The sequence below is a fragment of the Callithrix jacchus genome, chromosome 1 (genome assembly GCF_049354715.1).
Source record: "Callithrix jacchus isolate 240 chromosome 1, calJac240_pri, whole genome shotgun sequence".
Lineage (NCBI taxonomy): Eukaryota > Metazoa > Chordata > Mammalia > Primates > Cebidae > Callithrix > Callithrix jacchus.
Genome location: NC_133502.1, coordinates 169,799,045 through 169,821,532, shown reverse-complemented (window position 1 = coordinate 169,821,532; position 22,488 = coordinate 169,799,045). Strand labels below are relative to the sequence as shown.

General features: G+C 38.2%; 2 protein-coding genes and 1 pseudogene across 18 annotated transcripts in view; 1 reads left to right on the top strand and 2 right to left on the bottom strand.

Moving 5' to 3' along the window:
• LOC100401933 (PDZ domain-containing protein 11 pseudogene) overlaps nt 1–22,488 on the bottom strand; it is a 69,956-nt pseudogene that overhangs the window by 20,051 nt on the left and 27,417 nt on the right. The gene's annotated exons all lie outside the window — the stretch shown is intronic.
• On the top strand, nt 8–15,867 carry LOC118144226 (N-acetyllactosaminide alpha-1,3-galactosyltransferase-like 1). 3 transcript variants are annotated; one of them, XM_054236485.2, is made up of 7 exons: nt 8–251; nt 1,250–1,386; nt 2,765–2,844; nt 3,826–3,861; nt 7,910–7,957; nt 14,521–14,658; nt 15,089–15,867. In XM_054236485.2, exons 3-7 carry the CDS (start codon nt 2,771–2,773, stop codon nt 15,750–15,752), a joined length of 960 nt encoding a protein of 319 aa, XP_054092460.1. In that variant the 5' UTR covers nt 8–251; nt 1,250–1,386; nt 2,765–2,770; the 3' UTR covers nt 15,753–15,867. The 3 variants fall into 3 exon arrangements, with proteins under 3 accessions (XP_054092460.1, XP_035112111.2, XP_078231583.1); XM_035256220.3 differs by lacking the exon at nt 1,250–1,386; XM_078375457.1 differs by lacking the exon at nt 8–251 and having other exon boundaries at nt 596–1,386.
• Nucleotides 18,821–21,631, bottom strand: LOC103787226 (uncharacterized). The gene has a single exon (XM_078350523.1). It carries the CDS (start codon nt 20,777–20,779, stop codon nt 20,108–20,110), a length of 672 nt encoding a protein of 223 aa, XP_078206649.1. The 5' UTR covers nt 20,780–21,631; the 3' UTR covers nt 18,821–20,107.

Genomic DNA, 22,488 nt, shown 5'->3' with positions numbered 1-22,488 from the left:
AGACTAAAAGCAGAACATTTTAAAAATGCTTTAATTTTTCAAATGGGACAAAGTTCCATTGTTCAGTAGCAATGAGAACTTGCTACCAAATCATTATGACACTGACTTTAGAGTCTGGTGACATCACCATTAATAGAAGACTCAAACAGCAGGAGAATAGTATGCAATATATGATTTTTGCAAAGATCCAAAAAATGTAATGCTTGAGAAATGCCTGTCCTAGCACTTCTCTTTACATCACCAAACTAAAGGTAAAGTGACTCTCAAGACTTGCACTATATAAATGTTTAGATAATTATGGCAAAATTATAGGTAGGGACTATCCCCAAACTTTGGCCTTAAATGTATGTTGTACAGAATAATAGGTGGCACACCAACATTATTAGTGGCTTTTAAGAATAATGTCATTTAGGGCATTTTGTCAGAAAATAATCTGGCAAGATGAACCACACTCTTACATCATTCATGTGGTATTTCAAATGCAGGTGATCATTTCTCATTGCTGGGACACTAAAATTTGGTTCAATTGAAGCCTGCCCAGTATGGTATTATTATTATTATTATTATTATTATTATTATTATATATATTTTGAGACAGTGTCTCACTCTATCACCGGGCTGGAGTGCAGTGGTGCGATCCTGGCTCATTGCAACTTCCGTTTTCTGGTTTCAAGCAATTCTTCTGCCTCAGCCTCCTGAGTAGCTGGGACTACAGGCACGCACCACCACTCCTGGCTAATTTTTTGTACTTTTTAGTAGAGACGGGGTTTCACCATGTTGGCCAGGTTGGTCTCGGTCTCTTGACCTTGTGATCCTCCTGCCTCGGCCTCCCAAAGTGCTGGGATTACAGGCCTGAGCCACCACGCCTAGCCTTCAGTATGGTATTATTTATGCAAAAACTTTCCAATAAAAATATAATTCAAGTCATATTTGTCACCTTAAATATTTTATGCCATTTGAAAATATTTTAGGAGCCACACCGTAAAAGGCAAAAAGTAACAGATGAAATATATTTTAATAATACATTTTATATAACTCACTATAACCAAAATTTCATTTCATTTCTTTTTTTTTTTTTTTTTTTGAGATGGAGTTTTGCTGTTGTTACCCAGACTGGAGTTCAATGGCACTATCTCAGCTCACCGCAACCTCCACCTCCCGGGTTCAAGCAATTCTCCTGCCTCAGCCTCCCGAGTAGATGGGACTACAGGCGCACACCACCATGCCCAGCTAATTTTTGTATTTTCAGTAGAGACAGGGTTTCACCTTGTTGACCAGGATGGTCTCGATCTCTTGACCTCGTGATCCACCTGCCTTGGCCTCCCAAAGTCCTGGGATTATAGGTGTGAGCCACCGCGCCCGGCCTCCAAAATTTCATTTCAACAGGTTAGTCAACATAAAAAATTATTGAGATATCTTAAAATCTTTTCTTCAGTTTCTCCCGAACACTGAACACAAGAGTAAAGAGTTTATTATCACAGCCAGGAGCTGAGGAAATTATCTGTCCAAATTCAGCTCATCTAACAAAGGAAGGTTCTGCCTTTATATAGGCTTATACTTTACATATTACACGTGGAAGAATCTTAGGTTTATAGCTTTAGAAATAATATATGAAAAGGGTCTCAGTTTACAGCTTCAGGAATCACATATGAAAGGGTTCTGGTTTACAGTTTTAGGACTCACATGTGAAAAGGTTACAGTTTCAGGAATCACATATGAAAGGGTTCCGGTTTACAGTTTTAGGACTCACACGTGAAAAGGTTTCTGGTTTGATCTTGTTTTAAGTAAAATTAGTGCTTTCTGGAGTTTCCCCAAGACCAAGCCTGCCACCTGCAGGAAGGTGAAACAGGAGTCGCCAGTCCGTCAGCCTTTTCTTCTATTGAAATGCAGTGTGATAGTCAAAGGAGAAGCTGATCTGAGATCCCTGGGTCTCCTTCCTCAATACTAAGTCTTTAAACTCCACTATTAGGACTAGCCATGTTTTTGTGCTCACTAGCCACATGTGACTAATGGCTACTGTATTAGAAGTAACAGGTCTAAAACATTTCACTCACAAATTAAGGGTTGAAAAATTAAGTATTAGAGAGCTGTATTTTACTCTAATACATAACCCAAAAGCAAGACCTGCTCTTGGATAATGCCCACCAAAAAACAATCTGTGCTTGTAAACAGATATCATACCTGCAATGTGAGCTCGATGCATTGGCTGGAGCCAAAGATTCCATTTCAGAGCTTAATGCCTTTAATTTGTAATTTTTATCACTATTTACAAAGATACACCTTTGAAAGAACTCATATATTTTTAGATTCCTAGTCTTACAGTCTTTGAGTAATGCATCAGTCTGACTGTTTTGTGAAGAAAAAAATACATAAAAATCCAGATTGGGGCAGACTATATCCGAGTAGACAAAGACATCTTCATAATTACCTGATTCTATGTACACAGAAGCACCAGTGAAATAGGAAGAGAGTTTTACTGAATTTATTTTATGCAAGCAGGGTGGACTTTGATGAAGAAATGCAAGAGGAATGTCACGGACAGTTGGCATCTAGTCTAAAAAGGATTAGTAAACCTCCTGAGGGCAATTTCCAGGCTCTCCAAACAATATGTGGTTTCCCTGGCCCAAGTATGCCTTCTTCCTTAAGGCTGAGCATTCAAGAATCAGACACTTAAAGTGGTGGTAAAATTTCCACAAATTTGTTGTTAGACTATGATAACAGTAGTTTTTTACTTTCAAAAAAATGCTTTTTCTTCCTTTTTTAGGAGAGAATGCTGTCTAAAAGAAAAGTATTGCTAATGATTTTGTTTGCTTTATCACTGACATTGATTGAGCATCATTTCAGGTAAATAGAAAATATTCATGAACCATCATTTTTAGTGATTTGAAAGTTGATCTAAAGTGCTGAGCTATATTCAAAAGATAATAGTACTCCCTAAATTAATCAGTAATTACCTTCTTGGGGGAAAATATACATTAATTCTTTCACTTTTCAACATTCAATAAATAATTATTTGCTACTTTCTCGATGCGAGGCCTTGTTCTAAGTGCTGGAAAAATAGCAATAACCCAAAGTTACTGCTCTTAAAATGCTTTACATTCTAGGTGGGGAAGATGGACAATAAACAAGAAGTATATAATTTCAGGGATGATATATTTTATATAACAATGCTATGAAGAAAGGAATAAGGCAAGATAAGAGGATAGTTTGGGGCTTCTGTTTTAGATAAATCTTAAACTACATTAAAGTTCTATCTAATATGAGCAAGACAAAGTAACCTATTATAGAAATGTGGCTGCATTGGAGAACAAATTTGTTAACCTGTTAAAAATGCTCTCATATAGAAAAATTCAAATTCTTACTTCCCCAGTGCCCTCTTCTATGGTCTTCTTTATAAGCAATGCAATGTTACTGAATGCTATTTGAAAAGCAGCTATATTGTCAGAGCTAAATGTCTTTTAAAATCTATCCTATTGGTTTAGTATCATGCTCTACACATTATTTGCCCTCCAAGGGTATTGTACCTTAACAGAAAGGATCCATGGCCAGTTGTAATAGCATTAATACCATCTTTTTGAAGGTAATAAAGGGTTATCTTAGTCAAAAAAAAATAAACAGACCATAAGCTAATGGCAGGCCTGGATTTTGTCAAATATTCCAGAACTATAGCATTATGCCTAGTATAATTAGTAAACATTTAGTAATTATATGGCTAACAAATGAGTGAATGAATAAACTTAAATTCCAGATATTTTTTGTTTTTGTAAGTACAATAAGCATTTGTTCTAATTTAAAACTAAAACAATTTTTTTCATTTATCTAAAGAATAAAGAATCGCTTGCAGAAGATATATGTCTGCTGGTAAGAATCTGTCCTATAAATATTTTACAAACCATTGGGGGCAAACTAGCTGAAGTCAAATGCATTCTAATAGTGATGGTAGGCAGAAAGAACTGAAAATTATACTGAATTCCCTAGAGGTAATCATGTGGTAAATTTCTTAAGTTGAGAAATATTCTATGCACATGCATATATACATATATATGAGTTTATATGAACATGTGTAAACACACATTTCCAAATTTTGCTCTCACACTCACCTGCCTACAGGGAACAAATTTTTTATCCTTGCTATTATTTAACTATCTCTGTCCAGAATAATGATTTTCTTTAGATTATAATAAGTCCTTTTAGTCAAGCATGTTATCTACCATTGATTATTGTGTAGGGCCCCAAAATTAGTGAAACCAATCAACTGTCAGAATTATAAACTTTTTAAAAGTTCTCCATTTGTCACTATATATATATATATATATATATATGTATTTTTTTTTGAGATGGAGTTTCGCTCTTGTGACCCAGTCTGGAGTGCAATGGCGCAATCTCGGCTCACCGCAACTTCCGCCTCCTGCGTTCAGGCAGTTCTCCTGCCTCAGCCTCCCGAGTAGCTGGGATTACAGGCACGCACCACCATGCCCAGCTAATTTTTTTGCATTTTTAGTAGAGACGGGGTCTCACCACGTTTACCAAGATGGTCTCGATCTCTTGACCTCATGATCCACCCGCCTCGGCCTCCCAAAGTGCTGGGATTACAGGCTTGAGCCACCGAGCCCGGCCTGTCACTATATATTTTTAATGAATTTAGGTTGTAGACAACTTGGATTTGGGAAGAGCACCAGTCCTGGAGAATTCCATAATGAAATATCTTTGGCTAAAGACACTCTCAAAATATCACAAAAGATATACTCTTTACATTTTTTCTTTCGTTTTATTTTGACATAATAATAGATTCACAGAAAGTTGCAAAGAGAGGTCATGTTTACCTTTTGCTCAATTCCCCCAATGTTATACATTACATATTGTAGCAGTAATAATCAAAATCAGGAAATGGACATTGAGAAAAGGTGCCTACATAGTTACATGATTTCATCACATGTATAGATTCAGTAACCACCACAGCAATCAAGATAGAGAACTATTTCATTACCACAAAGAAATGTCTCTCCAAACTCACTCTCCCAGGCCCACCTGAACCCCTGAGAGCACTATTAATCTATTTTGTCTCTATAGTTTTGCCATTTTGAAAATATGTTGTAAATGGAATCATACAGTATATGACCTATTGAGATGAACTTTTTCACTTTGCATAATGCCATTGAGATCCAACCAGGTAATTGTATTTATTAATAGTCTACTCCTTTGTATTGCTGTGTAGTAGTCCACAAACGGATGCTTCAAAATTAAAATAACTAGAAACATTTTGGTTGACAATTATTTTCTCACAGCATCTGAAAAATATTGTTCTACTTCCTTTTGGCTTCCATTATTTCTTATAACAAATCCACTTACGGCTGGGCATGGTGGCTCATGCCTGTAATCCCAGCATTCTGAGAGGCCAAGGCTGGTGGATCATCTGAGGTCAGAAGTTTGAGACCAGCCTGGTCAACATGGTGTAACCCCACCTCTACTAAAAATACAAAAACTTAGCCAGGCATGGTGATGGGCGCCTGTAATCACAGCTACTTGGGAGGCTGAGGCAGGAGAATCACTTGAACCTGGGAGGTGGAGGTTGCAGTGAGCCGACATCACGTCATTTTTCTCCAGCCTAGGCAACAAGAGCAAAACTCCAACTCAAAAAAAAAAAAAAAAAAGAAAAGAAAAAGAAAGAAAGAAAGAAAAGAAAAGAAAGCCACTTATATCGGAATTGTTTTTTCTTTATACTTGATAAATAATTTCTCTCTGGCTTCTTTCAAGATTTTCCTTTTTAGTTTTCAGAAGTAGGATTTTCAAATTCCTTGGCATAAATTCTTTGGGTTATTCCTGATTGGAGTTCATTCAGCTTCTTAAATCTATTTGTCTTTTGCCAAATTTGAGGAATTTTCAGCCACGATTTTATAAAATGCTTTTTCAGCCCCACCTGCCTTTTCCTCTCTTTCCGAGATTTCAAATACATGTATGTTGTACTTTGTACTTTTAGTACCCATGTCCCTAAGGCTTGTGGAATACTATGCAGCCATAAAAAGAATGAGTTCCTGTCCTTTGCAGGGACATGGATGAATCTGGAAACCATCATTCTCAGCAAACTGACACAAGATCAGAAAACCAAACACTGCATGTTCTCACTCATAAGTGAGTGTTGAACAATGAGAACACATGGACACAGGGAGAGGAACATCACACACTGGGGTCTGTTGGGGGATGAGGAGTTAGGGGAGGAATAGCAGGGGGTGGGGAAATTGGGGAGGGATAACATTAGGAGAAATATTTAATGTAGGTGATGGGGGGATGGAGGCAGCAAACCACTATGGCATGTATATACCAATGTAACAATCTTGCAAGATCTGCACATGTACCCCAGAACTAAAGTAAATAAAATAAAAGAAAAAAGAAAAAAAAGGATTTTTTTCTCTTGTTCAGATTGAGTGATTTCTATTCTTTTATCTTCAAGTTCACAGATTCTTTCCTCTGTCCTCTCCATTCTGCTGTTGGGCTTATCTACTGAGTTCTTTATTTCAGTTATTGTATTTTTAGGTTTTAAGTTTACATTTGCTACTTTTTTATGTCCTCTGTGTCTTTGGTAAGACTTTCTATTTCTTTGTCGTGACTTTCTATTTTTTCATATGTTTCACATATATTTGTAATTGCTCACTGAACCATTTTTATACTGGCTGTTTTAAAATCTTTGTCAGATCATTCTAGTGTCTGTGTTATCTTGGCATCTGCAGATTGCCTTTTCTAAATCAAGTTGAGATCTTCCTTGTTATTAGTAAGATGAATAATTTTTTAAATTGAAACCTGAATATATTGGGTATCATGAGACTCTCAGGTTTTATTTATTCATTTATTTATTAGAGACATAGTCTCGCTCTGTGCCCAGGCTGGAGTGCAGCAGTATGATCTTGGCTCACTGCAACCTCCACTTCCAGGGTTCAAGCAATTCTCATGTCTCAGCCTCCCAAACTGTTGGGATTACAGGCATGAACCATGGCACCCAGCCTGTCAATTTTATTTAAATCCTGTGTTTTCTCAACTGTCCTCTGACACTGCTCCAGCTTGGAAATGAGATGATGGTGCCCCAATACCAACAGTTCAGGGTGAAATTCCAAGTTCTCCACTCTGCTTCCACTGAAACCAGGGATGGGAGTTTAGAATAAGGAACTCCTTGTTACTGGTGAGTGGAAATGGAAGATCAGGTTCCCTACATGATCTCTACTGACACTGCAGTGAGATGGCCTTAGTTGCTGAGTGGCAGTAAAACTCTGAACCTCTACCAACCTCCTCTGACTCCACACCAGTAAGGAGGAGAGGGGAGCCTCATTGCAGTCTGGCAAGAGAGTAAGTTTAGACTCTTTACTTGACCTTTGCTGGAGTGAGTAGAGGTGGAAGCCACAGTTCTCCCGTGTTATTTGACTGGAGTAGAATGGTTAGTGCCTGAATATTTTCTGTCTTACTGGGTTGCCTTTTTTCTGGTCCCTTAACTATAAAGAGCAGGTTTTTCTTGGGGATTTTTTTCCCCCTATTAGCACTTGTCACTCTGTTCTGTAACTGTCTGTTTAATATTGTCTTTCCTGTTATGAAGTCTATAAGCTTCCTGAGGGCAGGAGCTAGATCTAAATGTTCAAAGTTGTAGAATCAACAACTCAAACTGTGTTTGTCATAATATAGGGCACACAAAATTAGCCAGGCTTGGTGGTGTACACGTGTAGTCCTAGCTACTTGGGAGGCTGAGGTGGGAGGATCCCTGGAGCCCAGGAGGTTGAGGCTGCTGAGATCTGTGATCATGCCACAGCACACTAGCCCAGGTTACAGATTAAGACCTCATCTCAAAAAGTAAAAAATATGTAGAAGCACAACAAATTCTTGTTGAGTGAGTGGATTGCTCTTAACTTGATTTTCTCTTTGTACCTAGGAATGATCAAGTAGAAGTACCTCCACTTTCAAGTTGGTTTAATTCTAAGTAAGAACAAAAAATCCTGCTCACAAAATAATAATACTAATATAACTCAGGCCAGGCACAGTGGCTCATGCCTGTAATCCCAGCACTTTGGGAGGCCGAGGCAAGCGAATCACCTGAGGTTGGGAGTTTGAGACCAGCCTGACCAACATGGAAAAACCACGTCTCTACTAAAAATACAAAATTAGCCAGGCTTGGTGGTACATCCTGTAATCCCAGCTACTCAGGTGGCTGAGGCAGGAGAATTGCTTGAACTCAGGAGGCGGAGGTTGCAGTGAGCCGAGACTACGCCATTGCACTCCAGCCTGGGCAACAAGAGCAAAATTCCCTCTCAAAATAAATAAATAAATAATAATAATAATGTAACTCAACTTGAAGAGGAAGATTTTTTCCCTCATCAAATTGTGGCTAATCTTGGATGTTTCTAGGACTTAGAGTTTTTACTTTTATACATTAACCTAGGGTCTATTTATCAAGAATCAATTTATCAAGGAAATTAAGGGTTATAATGACAAAGGCGTCACACTCTATCTAGTTTAACATTCATGGTATTAGGAGAAAGAAAAAATGTCTTAAGAGGCAGCCTGAAAATGCCACTAATGACCTCTTGATTTGGGCATTAACACGCAGGGGAGAACTTCACTTTTTTTTTAATGGTTATTTATTATTATATTTTATGGTTATATATAAATTTCTTTAGCCCATTTCTAATGGTTGTTTTATTGTTTATAGTTTGGGGGCTGTTATAATTAATGTTTCAGTGAATATCCTTGTACATATATTTTTCCACATCATTGTGTAAATTTAGCTGTAAAATAAATTCCTAGGGTAAAGTCATGAGTTAAAAGGACATAGTTTTTAAGTTTTGCTTCATGTTGCTAAATTGCCCTTTAGTAATTGTTCTGTTTATTTATTTTCTAATCTTCAGTGGACAAATGTTAGTAATATTTTATTTATTTCATCATTTTACTTATCTACTTTACATGTCTGATAATATCAAACATTTTATTATTGGCAAAACAGTTACAATATCTGCATTCAAATTTATTTCTCTAATTATTATTGAATTTGAGCATTTTTTATGTTTGTTATTCATCTGTATTTTGTCTTCTGTGAATTTTCAATGTTTATATTTTTCAGTGGTATGCAGGTGCACAGAATTAGAATAATCCTTGATTCATGACATGTCATCATTGGTTCACGCAAAACCCATATATTATTTGTTTGCTTGCTTGTATATTTTTAATGAAACAAAAATTACCACCTTCAATAGCTTCAACATCTAGCTTTTTATTTATCTATTTATTTTGAGATGAAGTCTTTTGCTCTGTCACCCAGGCTGGAGTGCAGTGGTTCAATCTCGGCTCACTGCAACCTCCACCTCCCAAGGTCAAGCAATTCTCCAGCCTCAACCTCCCAAGTAGCTAGGATTACCCATGCCCACCACCATGCCTGGCTAATTTTTTTGTATTATTAGTAGAGACAGGGTTTCACCATGTTGGCCAGGCTGGTTTTGAACTCCTGACCTCAAGTGATCTGCCTGCCTCAGCTTCCCAAAGTGCTGGGATTACAGGAGTGAGCCACTGTGCCCGGCCTGTATCCTTTCTAATACTCTTCCTCTATCCTCACTTGACCCCCTAAAACAGCCACTATCATGAACCCTGGTTTAGCATTCCCTGTTTTCTGTTTTAAAATATAAATGTATATCCTCTATATTATGGGGGGAATGTCCATTTTTAATCTTTAGTTGTTTATAATGTTATAAAGAGGATATTATACTGCATGTAATTTTCAGGGACCTATTTTTCCCCTTAATATTAGATAGCAAAGATTCATTCAGAAAGTGTACATCATTGTAATTCATTTTGATGGCTGCATAATAACTGACTATGGAAATATACCACAGTTTATTTATCCACTGCCTTGTTATGAGCACTTCAATTGTTTTTAAGTTTTTGCTATTATGAACAGTGTTGCTATAAATGTTCTTACTGATTGTTCTTTAGGTAGATGAGGAGCCCCTGAGTGGTAAAATATGTAAATATTCAACCTATGAGATAGTGCCAACATTATTTTTCAAAGCAGATACAGTAGTTTAAACTTTCATCAGCAAAGAAGAACAGATCTTGTTGATGTACATGCTCTTGGACATTCTGTATCGCCACTAGAATGGGCAGAAAAATCTATCTCTTTATAGCCATTTAAATTTCTTTAATTACTAAAGCAGTGAAACATTCCTTCGTGTGTTTGTTAGTCATATATGCTTTCTATTTAGTGAGATGAGTTCATATATTTTGCCCACTTTTGTTGAATTATTTGTGTTATGTTGATTTATAGAATATATTATTGATCCCGGGCATGGTGGCTCACACCTGTAATCCCAGCATTTTGGGAGGCCAAGGTGGGCAGATCATTTGTGGTCAGGAGTTCAAGACCAGCCTGGCCAAAACAGTGAAACCTCATCACTCCAAAAAATACAAAAATTAGCCAGGTGTGGTGGCAGGCATCTGTAATCTCAGCTACTCAGGAGGCTGAGGGAGAAAAATCACTTGGACCTGGAAGGCAGAAGTTACAGTGAGCAAGATCACACCACTGCTCTCTACCTTGGGTGACAGAGTGAGTAAGACTTTGTCCCGCTGCAAAAAAGAATATATTATTGATACTAATCCTTTGTCAGCCATGTGTGCCACAAATGTCTTCTCTCAATTACAAATAAAATAGCTGTCCAACATTTATCTTTGACCTCATCTTCAACTATTGTCTCCCTCCCTCAGTCCACTCCAATCACACTGGCCTCCTTGATGTTCCCCAGATACATGAAGTGCACTTCCCCTCAGGGCCTTTGCAACTTCTGTTTTTTCTGCATGGACCATTCATCCTCCAAACAGCAAAATGGTTCATTCTTTCACTTCCTTCAAGACTCCTCTCAAATGTTATTTTATCAGTGAAGACTTCTCCACCCACCCTGTATAAAATTACATAAAATCCCATTCTCTTTCTCTCTTATCCAGCTTTATTTTTCTCCACTGTACTCATCAGCATCTGACATACTATATATTTGTTTATTCATGTATTGTCTGTCTGAATATCTTAGGCTGATATATTATTTCCCTCCTTTATGCTTCATTCTATATCACATCTATGATACTCTACAGTATGGTACCACGAAACTAGCATTTTATCTGTATACTTTCTTTCTGGAAATTTTAATTGCAAATATTATACTTCATAATCAGATCACCTATGTCCTGCTGAACATCATCTACTCAGGCCTTGTGGTGTTTTCTAACCTTCTCAGAAACTGAATCTGTAGGGATATAAGAGACACAACTCAAGTAAGATGCAGTAACTTCAATTATGGGATTGTTTGCAGAGGTTTGGGCAAGGTTTAGAGACCCAACAAAGGATATGTAGGCACCTAGGGGTTTGCAACAGCAGGAAGCTGTGACCACTCCTAGGCCTAAAGGGGCAAGGAAAGGAATGGCATTACCAGAGAACAGAAATTGCTGGAACCATGAAAAAAGAGCCACCCAACAGAAGTTCCAGTCATAGAAGGACATGACCACCCTCAATGTCTCAGCAAACTGGAGAGAGAGAGCATGAAAAGAAATAACCCAACCTTTCTATCTTCCTGCCCTCTCATTGTATACTGGTGCCTCCCTTTAGCAGAACCCACTGGAAGCCATAGATCAAGGGACCTTGGGTGATAAGCCTGTTCCTAGGATATACAGCCAGGCAGAGAAAGGCTGAAGATAGGGGGAAGGAAAATGGAGAACAACTAGCACAGTCTACTCCTTTTTCCATTCAGCATCATTTCTCAACCTTGACTTAGATGAAAAATTTAATGTTCCCAAAAAAGGAGAAACACAAAGTTCCATCAGCTACTGTATCATCATGAGGTGATAACAATTCAGTCATATTCCCACTAGAACCTAAACTATAACACTAGCCCTCTGGTATTCTAGATAAGGTAGCAAGGAAAGGGGAGAAAGTAATTAACATAATAAATCACTACTAAGTCCCACCTCTGTAGCTGTTCAGGAGATTAATAACAAAAAAAGGTAGTTAATTGCCACTGTTTCATGGTTTCCTTATCATCTTCTTAATTGATAGTGACCCAAACCTCCAATCCTTAAAACTCATTTCTCAGTCCTTTAGTGGTCCCACCTTATTGAGTGAGTTGCCATAATTTCCCATGGACCATTATTACTGGACATGGAAGTACTAAGGGGCACCCCCGAGAATTCCTTGGGTTCTATATGCAGCTCTCCTTGCTATCACTGTGCAGTAGAAACTTACTATCTCCTTGGTGATGAAGATCAGTTGCCCGTAACATTATTTCTGCCTAATAGTTCAGCAGCATGAAGAACCTCAAATGATCTGCTATTAGCTTCATAGAACCATGACTTTATTCCCTAAAAGAAGATTCCTCCCTTAGAAACTAAGAACTCCAAACCCACGGAACCCAAGTTTATAACAATAGCAAGCAAACATCCCATAAGCTGTAATCATGAGCAGGAACATTCCCACATCTATGTTGCTTTATGGACTGTGTATTTTAGCTTTGGAAGAAACAGTGTCTTATGTTGGTCATCAATTCAAAGCATGATTACACATTATAGGATAGTACCTCAACCTTTCAGGAAATTGGTCTCTGAACTAGCACCAAAATTGAGACTTCTGCTGGCTGTTCCACTTTCTACCAGACCAGCTGCCTCTAGATGACAAGGCGCATAGTAAGACCAAAGAACTTTATGGAAATGAGTCAACTGCCACACTACTTGCATCATAAAGTGGGTACCTTGGGTAAGGTAATGTGTGTGATACCATAGTAATGGATAAGATACTCTGCAAGTCAACAAAGCTGGCAGGTTTGCAGACAAGGAAAGCAAATCTGTACTGAGAATATGGGACTAACAGGCATGCACCACTACATCGGGCTAATTTTTCTATTTTTAGTAGAGATGGGTTTCACCATGTTGGTCAGGCTGGTCTTGAACTCCTGGCCTCAAATGATCTGCCTGCCTTGGCCTACCAAAGTGCTGAGATTACAGGTATGAGCCACTGCATTTTAGCCTATTTAAATGATTTCTTAACAGGGGTTTTTAATTGCCTTCTGCTTTCAGAGACTCTTTCTTTTATTCTGGCTGCAAACCTTTAATCTGATCTCATGAAAAAGAGGGATAATCCTCAAACCCTATCTTCTCAAATAGGTATCAATTTGCATCTGTAGCATGACGAATTTATAAGTATCATCACTATCACGAGGATACATCGGGCGAGTTGTAAGACAAATTTTGAGATTTGTGAGTCAAATAGAAGTATATGACTAGAAATTCTAAAAATAGAGAAAGGTTTTGGCCGGGCACAGTGGCTTATGCCTGTAATCCCAGCACTTTGGGCCCTAGGCGGGCAGATCACCTGAGGTCAGGAGTTCGAGACCAGCCTAACCAACATGGTGAAACCCCGTCTCTGCTATGCAAAATAATTAGCCAGACATGGTGGCGGGTGCCTGTAATCCCAGCTACTTGGGAGGCTGAGGCAGGAGAATTGCTTGAACCTGGGAGGCAGAGGTTGCAGTGAGCCAAGACTGCGCCATTGCACTCCAGCCCGGGCAACAAGAATGAAACTCCATCTCAAAAAGAAAAAAAATGAGAGGGGTTTTAAATAACTGAATTTGAAAAACAAATAAAATTGTATGTTAAAGAACTACTAAAACAGTAAGAGGGAACAGTTTTGAAGTATTTACTATTTACTATATTATTATTATTACTATTAATATATTGTTAAAGGTTGACAAATGCTACTTTGTCTGGGTCTGGATTTATAATAAAAATTAGCACCCATCAAAAGTAAAATGGCATCTCACTTTGTATCTAATTCCTTTCAAAATGAAGGTCTTAATTTGCTTTAATCCTTTAATGCCTGGCCTCCAGCCAAACTATTTAGTATTATTAATGCTGTTACTTTTGCTGTCATTTTGTTATTATTAGAAACAATTATAATTTTTTCCTCCCTTTTGAGACTAATGCAATTTTCTTCCAGGTTGCATCAATAGGCTTAAAGCACTAGGGAAAATGTAAAAACGGAGTAGCGTTATAGAACTTCCAGGAAGAGAGAAAAAGAAAAAGGAGGAGGAAAAAACCAAGAACACATAAGGACACAGTGATACTGCTGGGTTTAGGCAAAAATCATACAGCTGTTCGGACACTGGGTTACTTAAGTTTAAACCACAGTCAGAACTCAAAGAAAATGACCCCTGGGCTCAAAAGGCAATATCGTGTGTTCACTCTGAAGCCAGACTAGCTGGATCTTGAATCCTGACTCTGCCATTTATTAGCTGTGATACTAAGCAATTTAGTCTGCCAATTTGTGCCCAGGTTTCCTCATGAAAAATAAGGATAATCATAGTATTTACCTTATAGGGCATTGCAGGGATTAAATGAGTTATGTAAACATTTAAACTCATAGTAAGTATTCTATAATCATTAGCTATTATCATTTGGACAACAACTTGTGTCATAATAAAGTGCTATCTGCTTAATTTCTTTCTTATTTTTCAACAGAAAACGACCGGATGTTGTAACAAGAACTGACTGGCTTGCTCCGGTCATATGGGAAGGAACTTACAACAGACAAGTGTTGGAAAGATATTACAAGAAGCTGAACATTACCATAGGATTGACTGTATTTGCTGCTGGGAAGTAGGTGCTACTAATATTCACTCTTTTTTATTTTGGAAAAATATGGATGAGTACCCATGGATTTTCTACATCTAAAGATCTATTTATAATTAATCCTAATCATTATTTCTGGCTGTCCTGTATAATTATTTACAGCAGTTATTTTCTCCAGCCTTGGCTAAGTCCTTAACACCACTTGAGATTCTTTTCATTAATATTCATTTAACTCCTTTATCCTTTTTTCCACAACAAACTTTAAGATTTTTTTCAGGTCCCCAAACATACTACATTCTCTTTCACAAATCAATGCAACTGAAGCGACAGACCAATTTCCCTATACCTACCTTGCTTAGTGTCATGGACACATATGTGAAACAGCATGTTTAAATGGCATATATTCTCCTGTTAGTTTCTAGCAAAATAATTTTTTTTGTTTTTTTATGTTTCACAGATTTAGAAATCAGTACCTGAAAGAGTTCATACAATCTGCTAATAAGTACTTTATGACTGGCTACAAGGTTATCTTTTACATCTTGGTGGATGGCATCAACAAGCTACCTCGAATAGAGTTAGGTCCCCTTCGAACATGCAAAATATTTACTGTAGTTAAAGACCATGAATGGCAAGACTTTAATTTCATATACATGAATAACTTAAATGGGTATATCACAGATTACATCCAGCATGAAGTCAACTTTCTCTTCACTATGTCTGTAAACCAGATCTTCAAGAATGACTTTGGAGTAGAAACCCTGGGCACATCTGTAGCTCAGCTCCATGCATGGTGGTATTTTAAAAATGCTAAAGATTTCCCTTATGAGAGAAGACCTAACTCAGCAGCTTCCATCCCCTTTGGACAAGGAGATTTCTATTACCATAGTGCAATTTTTGGTGGCACGCCCCATGAGGTTGTAACCTTCATTAAAGAATATCAGAAAGGAATGGTTCAGGATACCACAAATAAACTTAATAGCCTATTTGAAAGCTACCTAAACAAATATTTTTTTTTTAAGAAACCTACTAAGCTGTTATCACCAGAATATAATTGGGATCCAAAGTTTAGAACCCCTCCACAAATTAAAAAGGTTAAGATAGCATTGCAGTCAGAAAGGTGATGGTTATACTATTAGATTTATGGATTAACAAGGGAATCACAATAATTTCTCAAGTTAAAATTCATGAAAGTTTTTAGCTTTTTAGAAACTTATAAAAATGTACAATCTTCCAAAATAAATTGTTTCTCTTTGCAATTTTGAACTAATTCTATGCTGAATGAAGAATAAATGGATAATTTAATGTTATTACTTATGCAATGTGATATTATTATATATTATTATAAATAATGTGGAAATACTTTGGAGGCATAAAATCTTTTTATGAAGAAACACACCCAGACTCTAGCTCAGAAACATATATACGTGTATGTATATATATGAGTATATATGTGTATATATACATGTTTACATGTATGTTTATATAAAATGTGCAGATATAAAATGTATATATGTATATATACATGTGTAAACATGCGTGTACATGTGTATACACATGTGTCTATATATAAATAAAAAATGTACAGATACAGATATAAAAATATATATGTATATATTTTATATCTATATATAATATACAGACATAATATACAGATATAATTATATATACTACATTTTTCAGTGTCTGGATATAAATTGCTTGTGATTAATCTTCTCAATTAGTATTCAATCTGTCTAGTACCTGACTGAACTAAGGTGAACTAGAGACACCTTAACCATATATCTTACTTTTATTGATACAAAGAGATGTTAAGTTCATATTTTTAAAAATGCTATGGGACTGTTTTTTTTAAATAGATATTTACTGAACTCCAAGGTAAATGTACTCTTTTGAGTGCAGTCAGGTGTAAAAAAAAGTCATAATTTGTCGGGCCAAGTGTGGTGCCTCATGCCTGTAATCTTATTACTTTTGGAGGTGGGCAGATCACTTGAACCCAGGAGTTGGAGACCAGCCTGGTCTACATGGTGATACCCCATCTCCAAAAATATAACAATTAGCTGGTCATGGTGGCAGGCACTTGTGGTCCCAGCTACTCAGGAGGCTCAGGTAAGATGATTGCTTAAGCCCAGGAGGCCATGGCTGCAGTAAGCCTTACTCAAGCCACTGCACTCCACCCTGAGTGACAGAGAGAGACCTTGTCTCAAATAATAATAATAGTAATAATTTGTCCTCAAAGAGCTCCAGCCTAGCAAGGGAGAGAAGATTATTCACAAATATTTCTTTTTCTTTTTTTTTTTTTCTGGAGGACTGCCAGGCAATGCCAGAACAGCAAGTTTATTTGTGCACACCATAGGTTATATACTTTTCAGTGTTTAAGGAGTTACATACACTCCATTGTATCTTGAAATAAAATCAAGAATATAAATCACAAGAAAAGGGGTACAGAAAGTATGACTCTTAATCATAGGGTGTACAGCAAAGGGACAATAAAGTTTGCAAAAGGGGGTCATAAATCTAAACATATGTTTATCTAAAATCAGTCAAGCAAGCAAGTAAGATCGTTAACAAGGTACAGCTGGACCTTTCCAAATGTCATTCTAACCTTGCCTATTCATATAGGATCATATGCAAACAATATGATTGAGTTAGCAGAGGTAAACAAAGTCATACAGTTATTGTGCAGAGAAGGAACTAGGAGGCACACAATGTCTCGTTAGACCGCAAAGCCTGAGCTCAGCCATCCTGTTGCAAATGTCAGAGGCAAAGATAGATGTTCATAAAATCAGTGCAACCAGAATTCATCTTTTCCCTTAGCTCAACAGCCTCCAGGAGAGAAGAAACGTGTATGGCTCAAGCTCAAGATGGCGAGGGTCCTGTCAAGGATCCCTTGCAGGAGCGATCCCCACAGTTCGTGAATAATATTATTTCATTTTGTATTATTTAATTTCTATAATGTTCCTTAGAGTAGAATGTATTACTGTTATAACCAACATGAAATCTCACCAATATGATTTCTTATATTTATTTATTTAATTATTTTTTGAGGCAGAGTTTCACTGTTGTTACCCAGGCTGGAGTGCAATGGCACAATCTCGGCTCACCACAACCTCCGCCTCCTGGGTTCAAGCAATTCTCCTGCCTCAGCCTCCCGAGTAGCTGGGACTACAGGCCTGCACCACCATGCCCAGCTAATTTTTATATTTCCAGCAGAGACAGGGTTGACAAGGATGGTCTCAATCTCTTGACCTTGTGATCCACCCACCTCGGCCTCCCAAAGTGCTGGGATCACAGGCGTGAGCCACCATGCCCGGCCCCCGATTTCTTTTATGGTTAGAAAAGTTTGAGTTGCAGGAGAATTGCTTGAACCCAGAAGGCGGAAGTTGTGGTGAGCCAAGATGATCGTGCCATTGCACTCCAGTCTGGGTAACAACAGCGAAACTCCGCCTCAAAAAAAAAAAAAAAGAAAAGAAAAAGAAAAAGAAAAGTTTGAGCTGTTGCCAAAAGCATTGTCACATCTTTCTCCTTTGTAGTGTCTCTCCAGGTCTTCTAAGAACTGAGGACTAGTTAAAAGCTTTACCATATTTTTCACACTCCAGTGTGAATTTTCTTGTTTATTAAGAATTGAGGACTGGTTAAAGGCTTTGTCACACATTCTTCACATTTGTAGAGTTTCTCTCCTATATGAATCATTTTGTTCAGTAAGGTTTGAGGACTGGTTAAAAGCATTGCCACATTCTTTACACTTGTAAGGTCTCTGTTCAGTATGAATTATGTTGTTTAGTAGGAGTTGAGGACTGGATAAAGTCTTTACCAAATTCTTCACATTTCTAAGATTTTTTCTCCAGTGTGAGTTATCCTATGTTTAGTAAGGTTTGACGACTGGTTGAAAGCTTTGCCACAGGCCAGGCGCGGTGGCTCAAGCCTGTAATCCCAGCACTTTGGGAGGCAGAGGCGGGTGGATCACGAGGTCAAGAGATCGAGACCATCCTGGCCAACATGCTGAAACCCCGTCTCTACTAAAAACACAAAAAATTAATTAGCTGGGCATGGTGGCACGTGCCCGCAATCCCAGCTACTCAGGAGGCTGAGGCAGGAGAATTGCCCGAACCCAGGAGGCGGGGATTGCGGTGAGCCAAGATCGCGCCATTGCACTCCAGCCTGGGTAAGGAAAGCAAACTCCGTCTCAAAAAAAAAAAAAAAAAAAAAAAAAAAGCTTTGCCACATTCTTCACATTTGTAGGGTTTCTCTCCAGCATGAATTATCTTATGAGTAGTACGGGTTAAAGATTACTTAAAAGCTTTGCCACATTTTTCACATTTGTAGAGCTTCTCTCCAGTATAACTTTCCTTATGTGCAGTTAATTTGGGGGAACTGTTTAAAAGTTTTGCCACATTCCTCACATTTGTAGGGTTTCTCTCCAGCATAAATTATGTTTAGTAATGGCTGAGGATTTGTTAAAAGCTTTGCCACATTCTATACACGTGTATGATTTCTCTCCTGTATGAATTATGTTTAGTAATGTATGAGAATCAATAAAAACCTTTGAGATGTGTAGGGTTTTCCTCCAGCATGAATTATTTTATGTGTAGTCAGGGTTGAGAAGTGGTTAAAGCTTTATCACATTCTTTACATTTATACGATTTCTCTCTGATATGAATTCTCTTATGTTTAGTAAGGATGGAGGACTAATTAAAGCCTTCGCTGGCTGGGCATGGTGGCTCACTCCTGTAATCTCAGTAGTTTGGGAGGCCAAGGCGGGCGGATCACCTGAGGTCAGGAGTTCAAGACCAGCCTGGCCAACATGGTGAAACCTCATCTTTTTTATTTAAAAAAAAAAAAGTCTTTGCCACATTCTCCACATTTGTAAGGTTTCTCGCCAGCATGAATTACCTTGTGTGTACTAGTGGTTGAGTATCTCTTAACAGCTTTGCCATTCTTCATATTTTATGGTTTCTTTCTAGTATGAATTCTTTTATGTATAGTGAGATGTGAGTACCGGTTAAAAGCCTTGCCACATTCTTCACATTTTAGGGTTTTTCTCCACCATGAATTCTCTTATGTCTAGTAAGGATGGAGGACTAATTAAAGCCTTCACTGGCTGGGCATGGTGGCTCATGCCTGTAATCTCAGTACTTTGGGAGGCCGAGGCGGGCGGATCACCTGAGGTCAGGAGTTCAAGACCAGCCTGGCCAACATGGTGAAACCTCATCTTTTTTATTTAAAAAAAAAAAAGTCTTTGCCACATTCTCCACATTTGTAAGGTTTCTCACCAGCATGAATTACCTTGTGTGTACTAGTGGTTGAGTATCTCTTAACAGCTTTGCCATTCTTCATATTTTATGGTTTCTTTCTAGTATGAATTCTTTTATGTATAGTGAGGTGTGAGTACCGGTTAAAAGCCTTGCCGCATTCTTCACATTTATAGGGTTTTTCTCCACCATGAATTCTCTTATGTCTAGTAAGGATTGAAAGTACCCTAAAGGCTTTTTCCATATTCTTTACACTTGTAGGGTTTCTCTCCAGTATGAATACTCTTACGTATAATAAGGTATGAGTATTGTTTAAAATCTTTGCCACATTCTTCACATTTGTAGAGATTTTCTCCACCATGAATTCTCTTATGTCTGGATAGGTTTGAGAATACACTAAAGGTTTTACCACATTCTTCACATTTGTAGGGTTTCTCTCCTGTATGAATTACCTTATGTACAGTAAGTTTTGGGGAGTGGTTAAATGCTGTGCCACATTCTTCACATTTGAAGGGTTTCTCTCCAGTATGAAATTTCTTATGTGATGTAAGGTGTGAGAATAGGTAAAAAGCTTTTTCACATTCTTCACGTTTGTAGGGTTTCTCGCCAGTATGAAATCTTTTATGTGTAGTAAGGTATGAAGACCGGTTAAAGGCTTTGCCACATTGTTCACATCTATAAGGTTTCTCTCCAGTATGAATTCTCTTATGTGTAGTAAGGGTTGAAGACTGCTTAAAAGCTTTGCCACATTCTTCACATTTGTAGGGCTTCTCTCCAGTGTGGATTCTCCTGTGTCTAGTAAGGGCTGAGAACCAGTTAAAGACTTTACCACATTCTTCACATTGGTAAGAATTCTCCCTAATATGAGTTCTTTTATGTTGAGTTAGGTGTAAAAGCATGCAAAATGATCTGTCACAATTTTTACATTTGAAAGTTTTTTTTTCCAGTACATCTTGTCTTATGTATATTTGAATTTAAATGTTTAAGAAAGACTTTCATATATTTATCACATCGAACTATTTCACTCTGGGTAGTTGTCAAACACTGGTTTAGTTCCTTATAACCTTCTTTGTACAGATTACACTCCTCCACACTTTCACAGTCTGTAGTTAACTGTAAATCTTCATGTCCACATTTCCCATATCTTCTCAATATGACTTCTTAAAAAGAATCTTTTATGCCCTGCTCTGGCCAAAGGTCTTGGGCAAAATAAGAATATATAACCAGGGGTTTAGCTGCCATACTGTGTCTCTTTATGTTCCAGGGATCTTCTCCTTGCTGCAGACAGGTGATCAGATCTGCCTTAGAGACAGCAATACCATTTTTAGGCTTCCAGGGGGTCCCAGCCTCTTAGTTGTGGATCTCCCAATACCTGTAGGTCACAGGGTCACAGAGCCTGGGCCTTTAAGAGCAGAGGACACAAACCAGTGAAGACGAGACCTCACAAATATTTCTTTTGCAAGTTTAGAAGTGCTCCAAGTCACAAGGAAGACATAATCAAAATGCTGTGATGGTTCAGTATAGGAAGCACCTGCCTCTATAAGAATATGTAATCATACTAATTATGTTTTCATAAATTTAGTGAGACATCATAGCATAGTTATAAGAAGGCCAGGCATGGTGGCTCATGCTTGTAATCCCAGCACTTTGGGAGGCTGAGATGGGAGGATCACTTGAGCCTAGGAGTTGGAGACAAGTTGAGGCAATATGGTGAGATCTCCATCTCTACAAAAGCCAAAAAAAAAAAAAAAAAAAAAAAAGCTGGGTGTGGTGGCATGCACCTGTAGTCCCAGCTACTCGGGAGGCTAAAGTGGGAGGATTTCTTAAGCCCAGGCGACTGAGGCTGCAGTGAATCATGATCATGCCACTGCACTCCAGCCTGGGTGACAAAGCAAGACCCTGTCTCAAAAAAAGGAAAAAGGGTCGTGCCTGTAATCCCAGCACTTTGGGAGGCCGAGGTGGGCAGATCTCTTGAAGTCAGAATTTCGAGACCAACCTGACCAACATGGTGAAACCCTGTCTCTACTAAAAATATAAAAACTAGCCGGGTGTGGTGGCCTGTGCCTGTAATTCCAGATACTTGGGAGGCTGAGGCAGGAGAATTGCTCAAACCGGGGAGGCAGAGGTTGCAGTGAGCCAAGATCACACCAATGCATTGCAGCCTGGGTGACAGAACAAGACTCTGTTATAAAGAAGGGGAGGGGAGGGGAGGGGAGGGGAGGGGAGGGGAGGGGAGGGGAGGGGAGGGGAGGGGAGGGGAGGGGAGGGGAGGTAAGAAGGGAGGGAGGGAGGGAGGGAGGGAGGAAGGAAGGAGAGAAACTTTGTAAGAACTGATGTTCTAAAGTCACAATTAGTTATTATTTTAATCCCCTTTAATGAGAGAAAATACTGAAAAAACTGAAGTTAAATAAGTATTCTACAAATGATAAGTATTATTGACCATTAAAACACTAAAATTATAAGGTATATTGATGATGACTGTGGCAGACAGACTCTACTACAGTCCTTAATGATTTAATTCTGGCATTCATGTCCTTGTGTAATTCACCTCCCCAACTTCCTAACCTTGAGTGTGAATTGAATGTAGTGACTTGCTTCCAACCAAGAT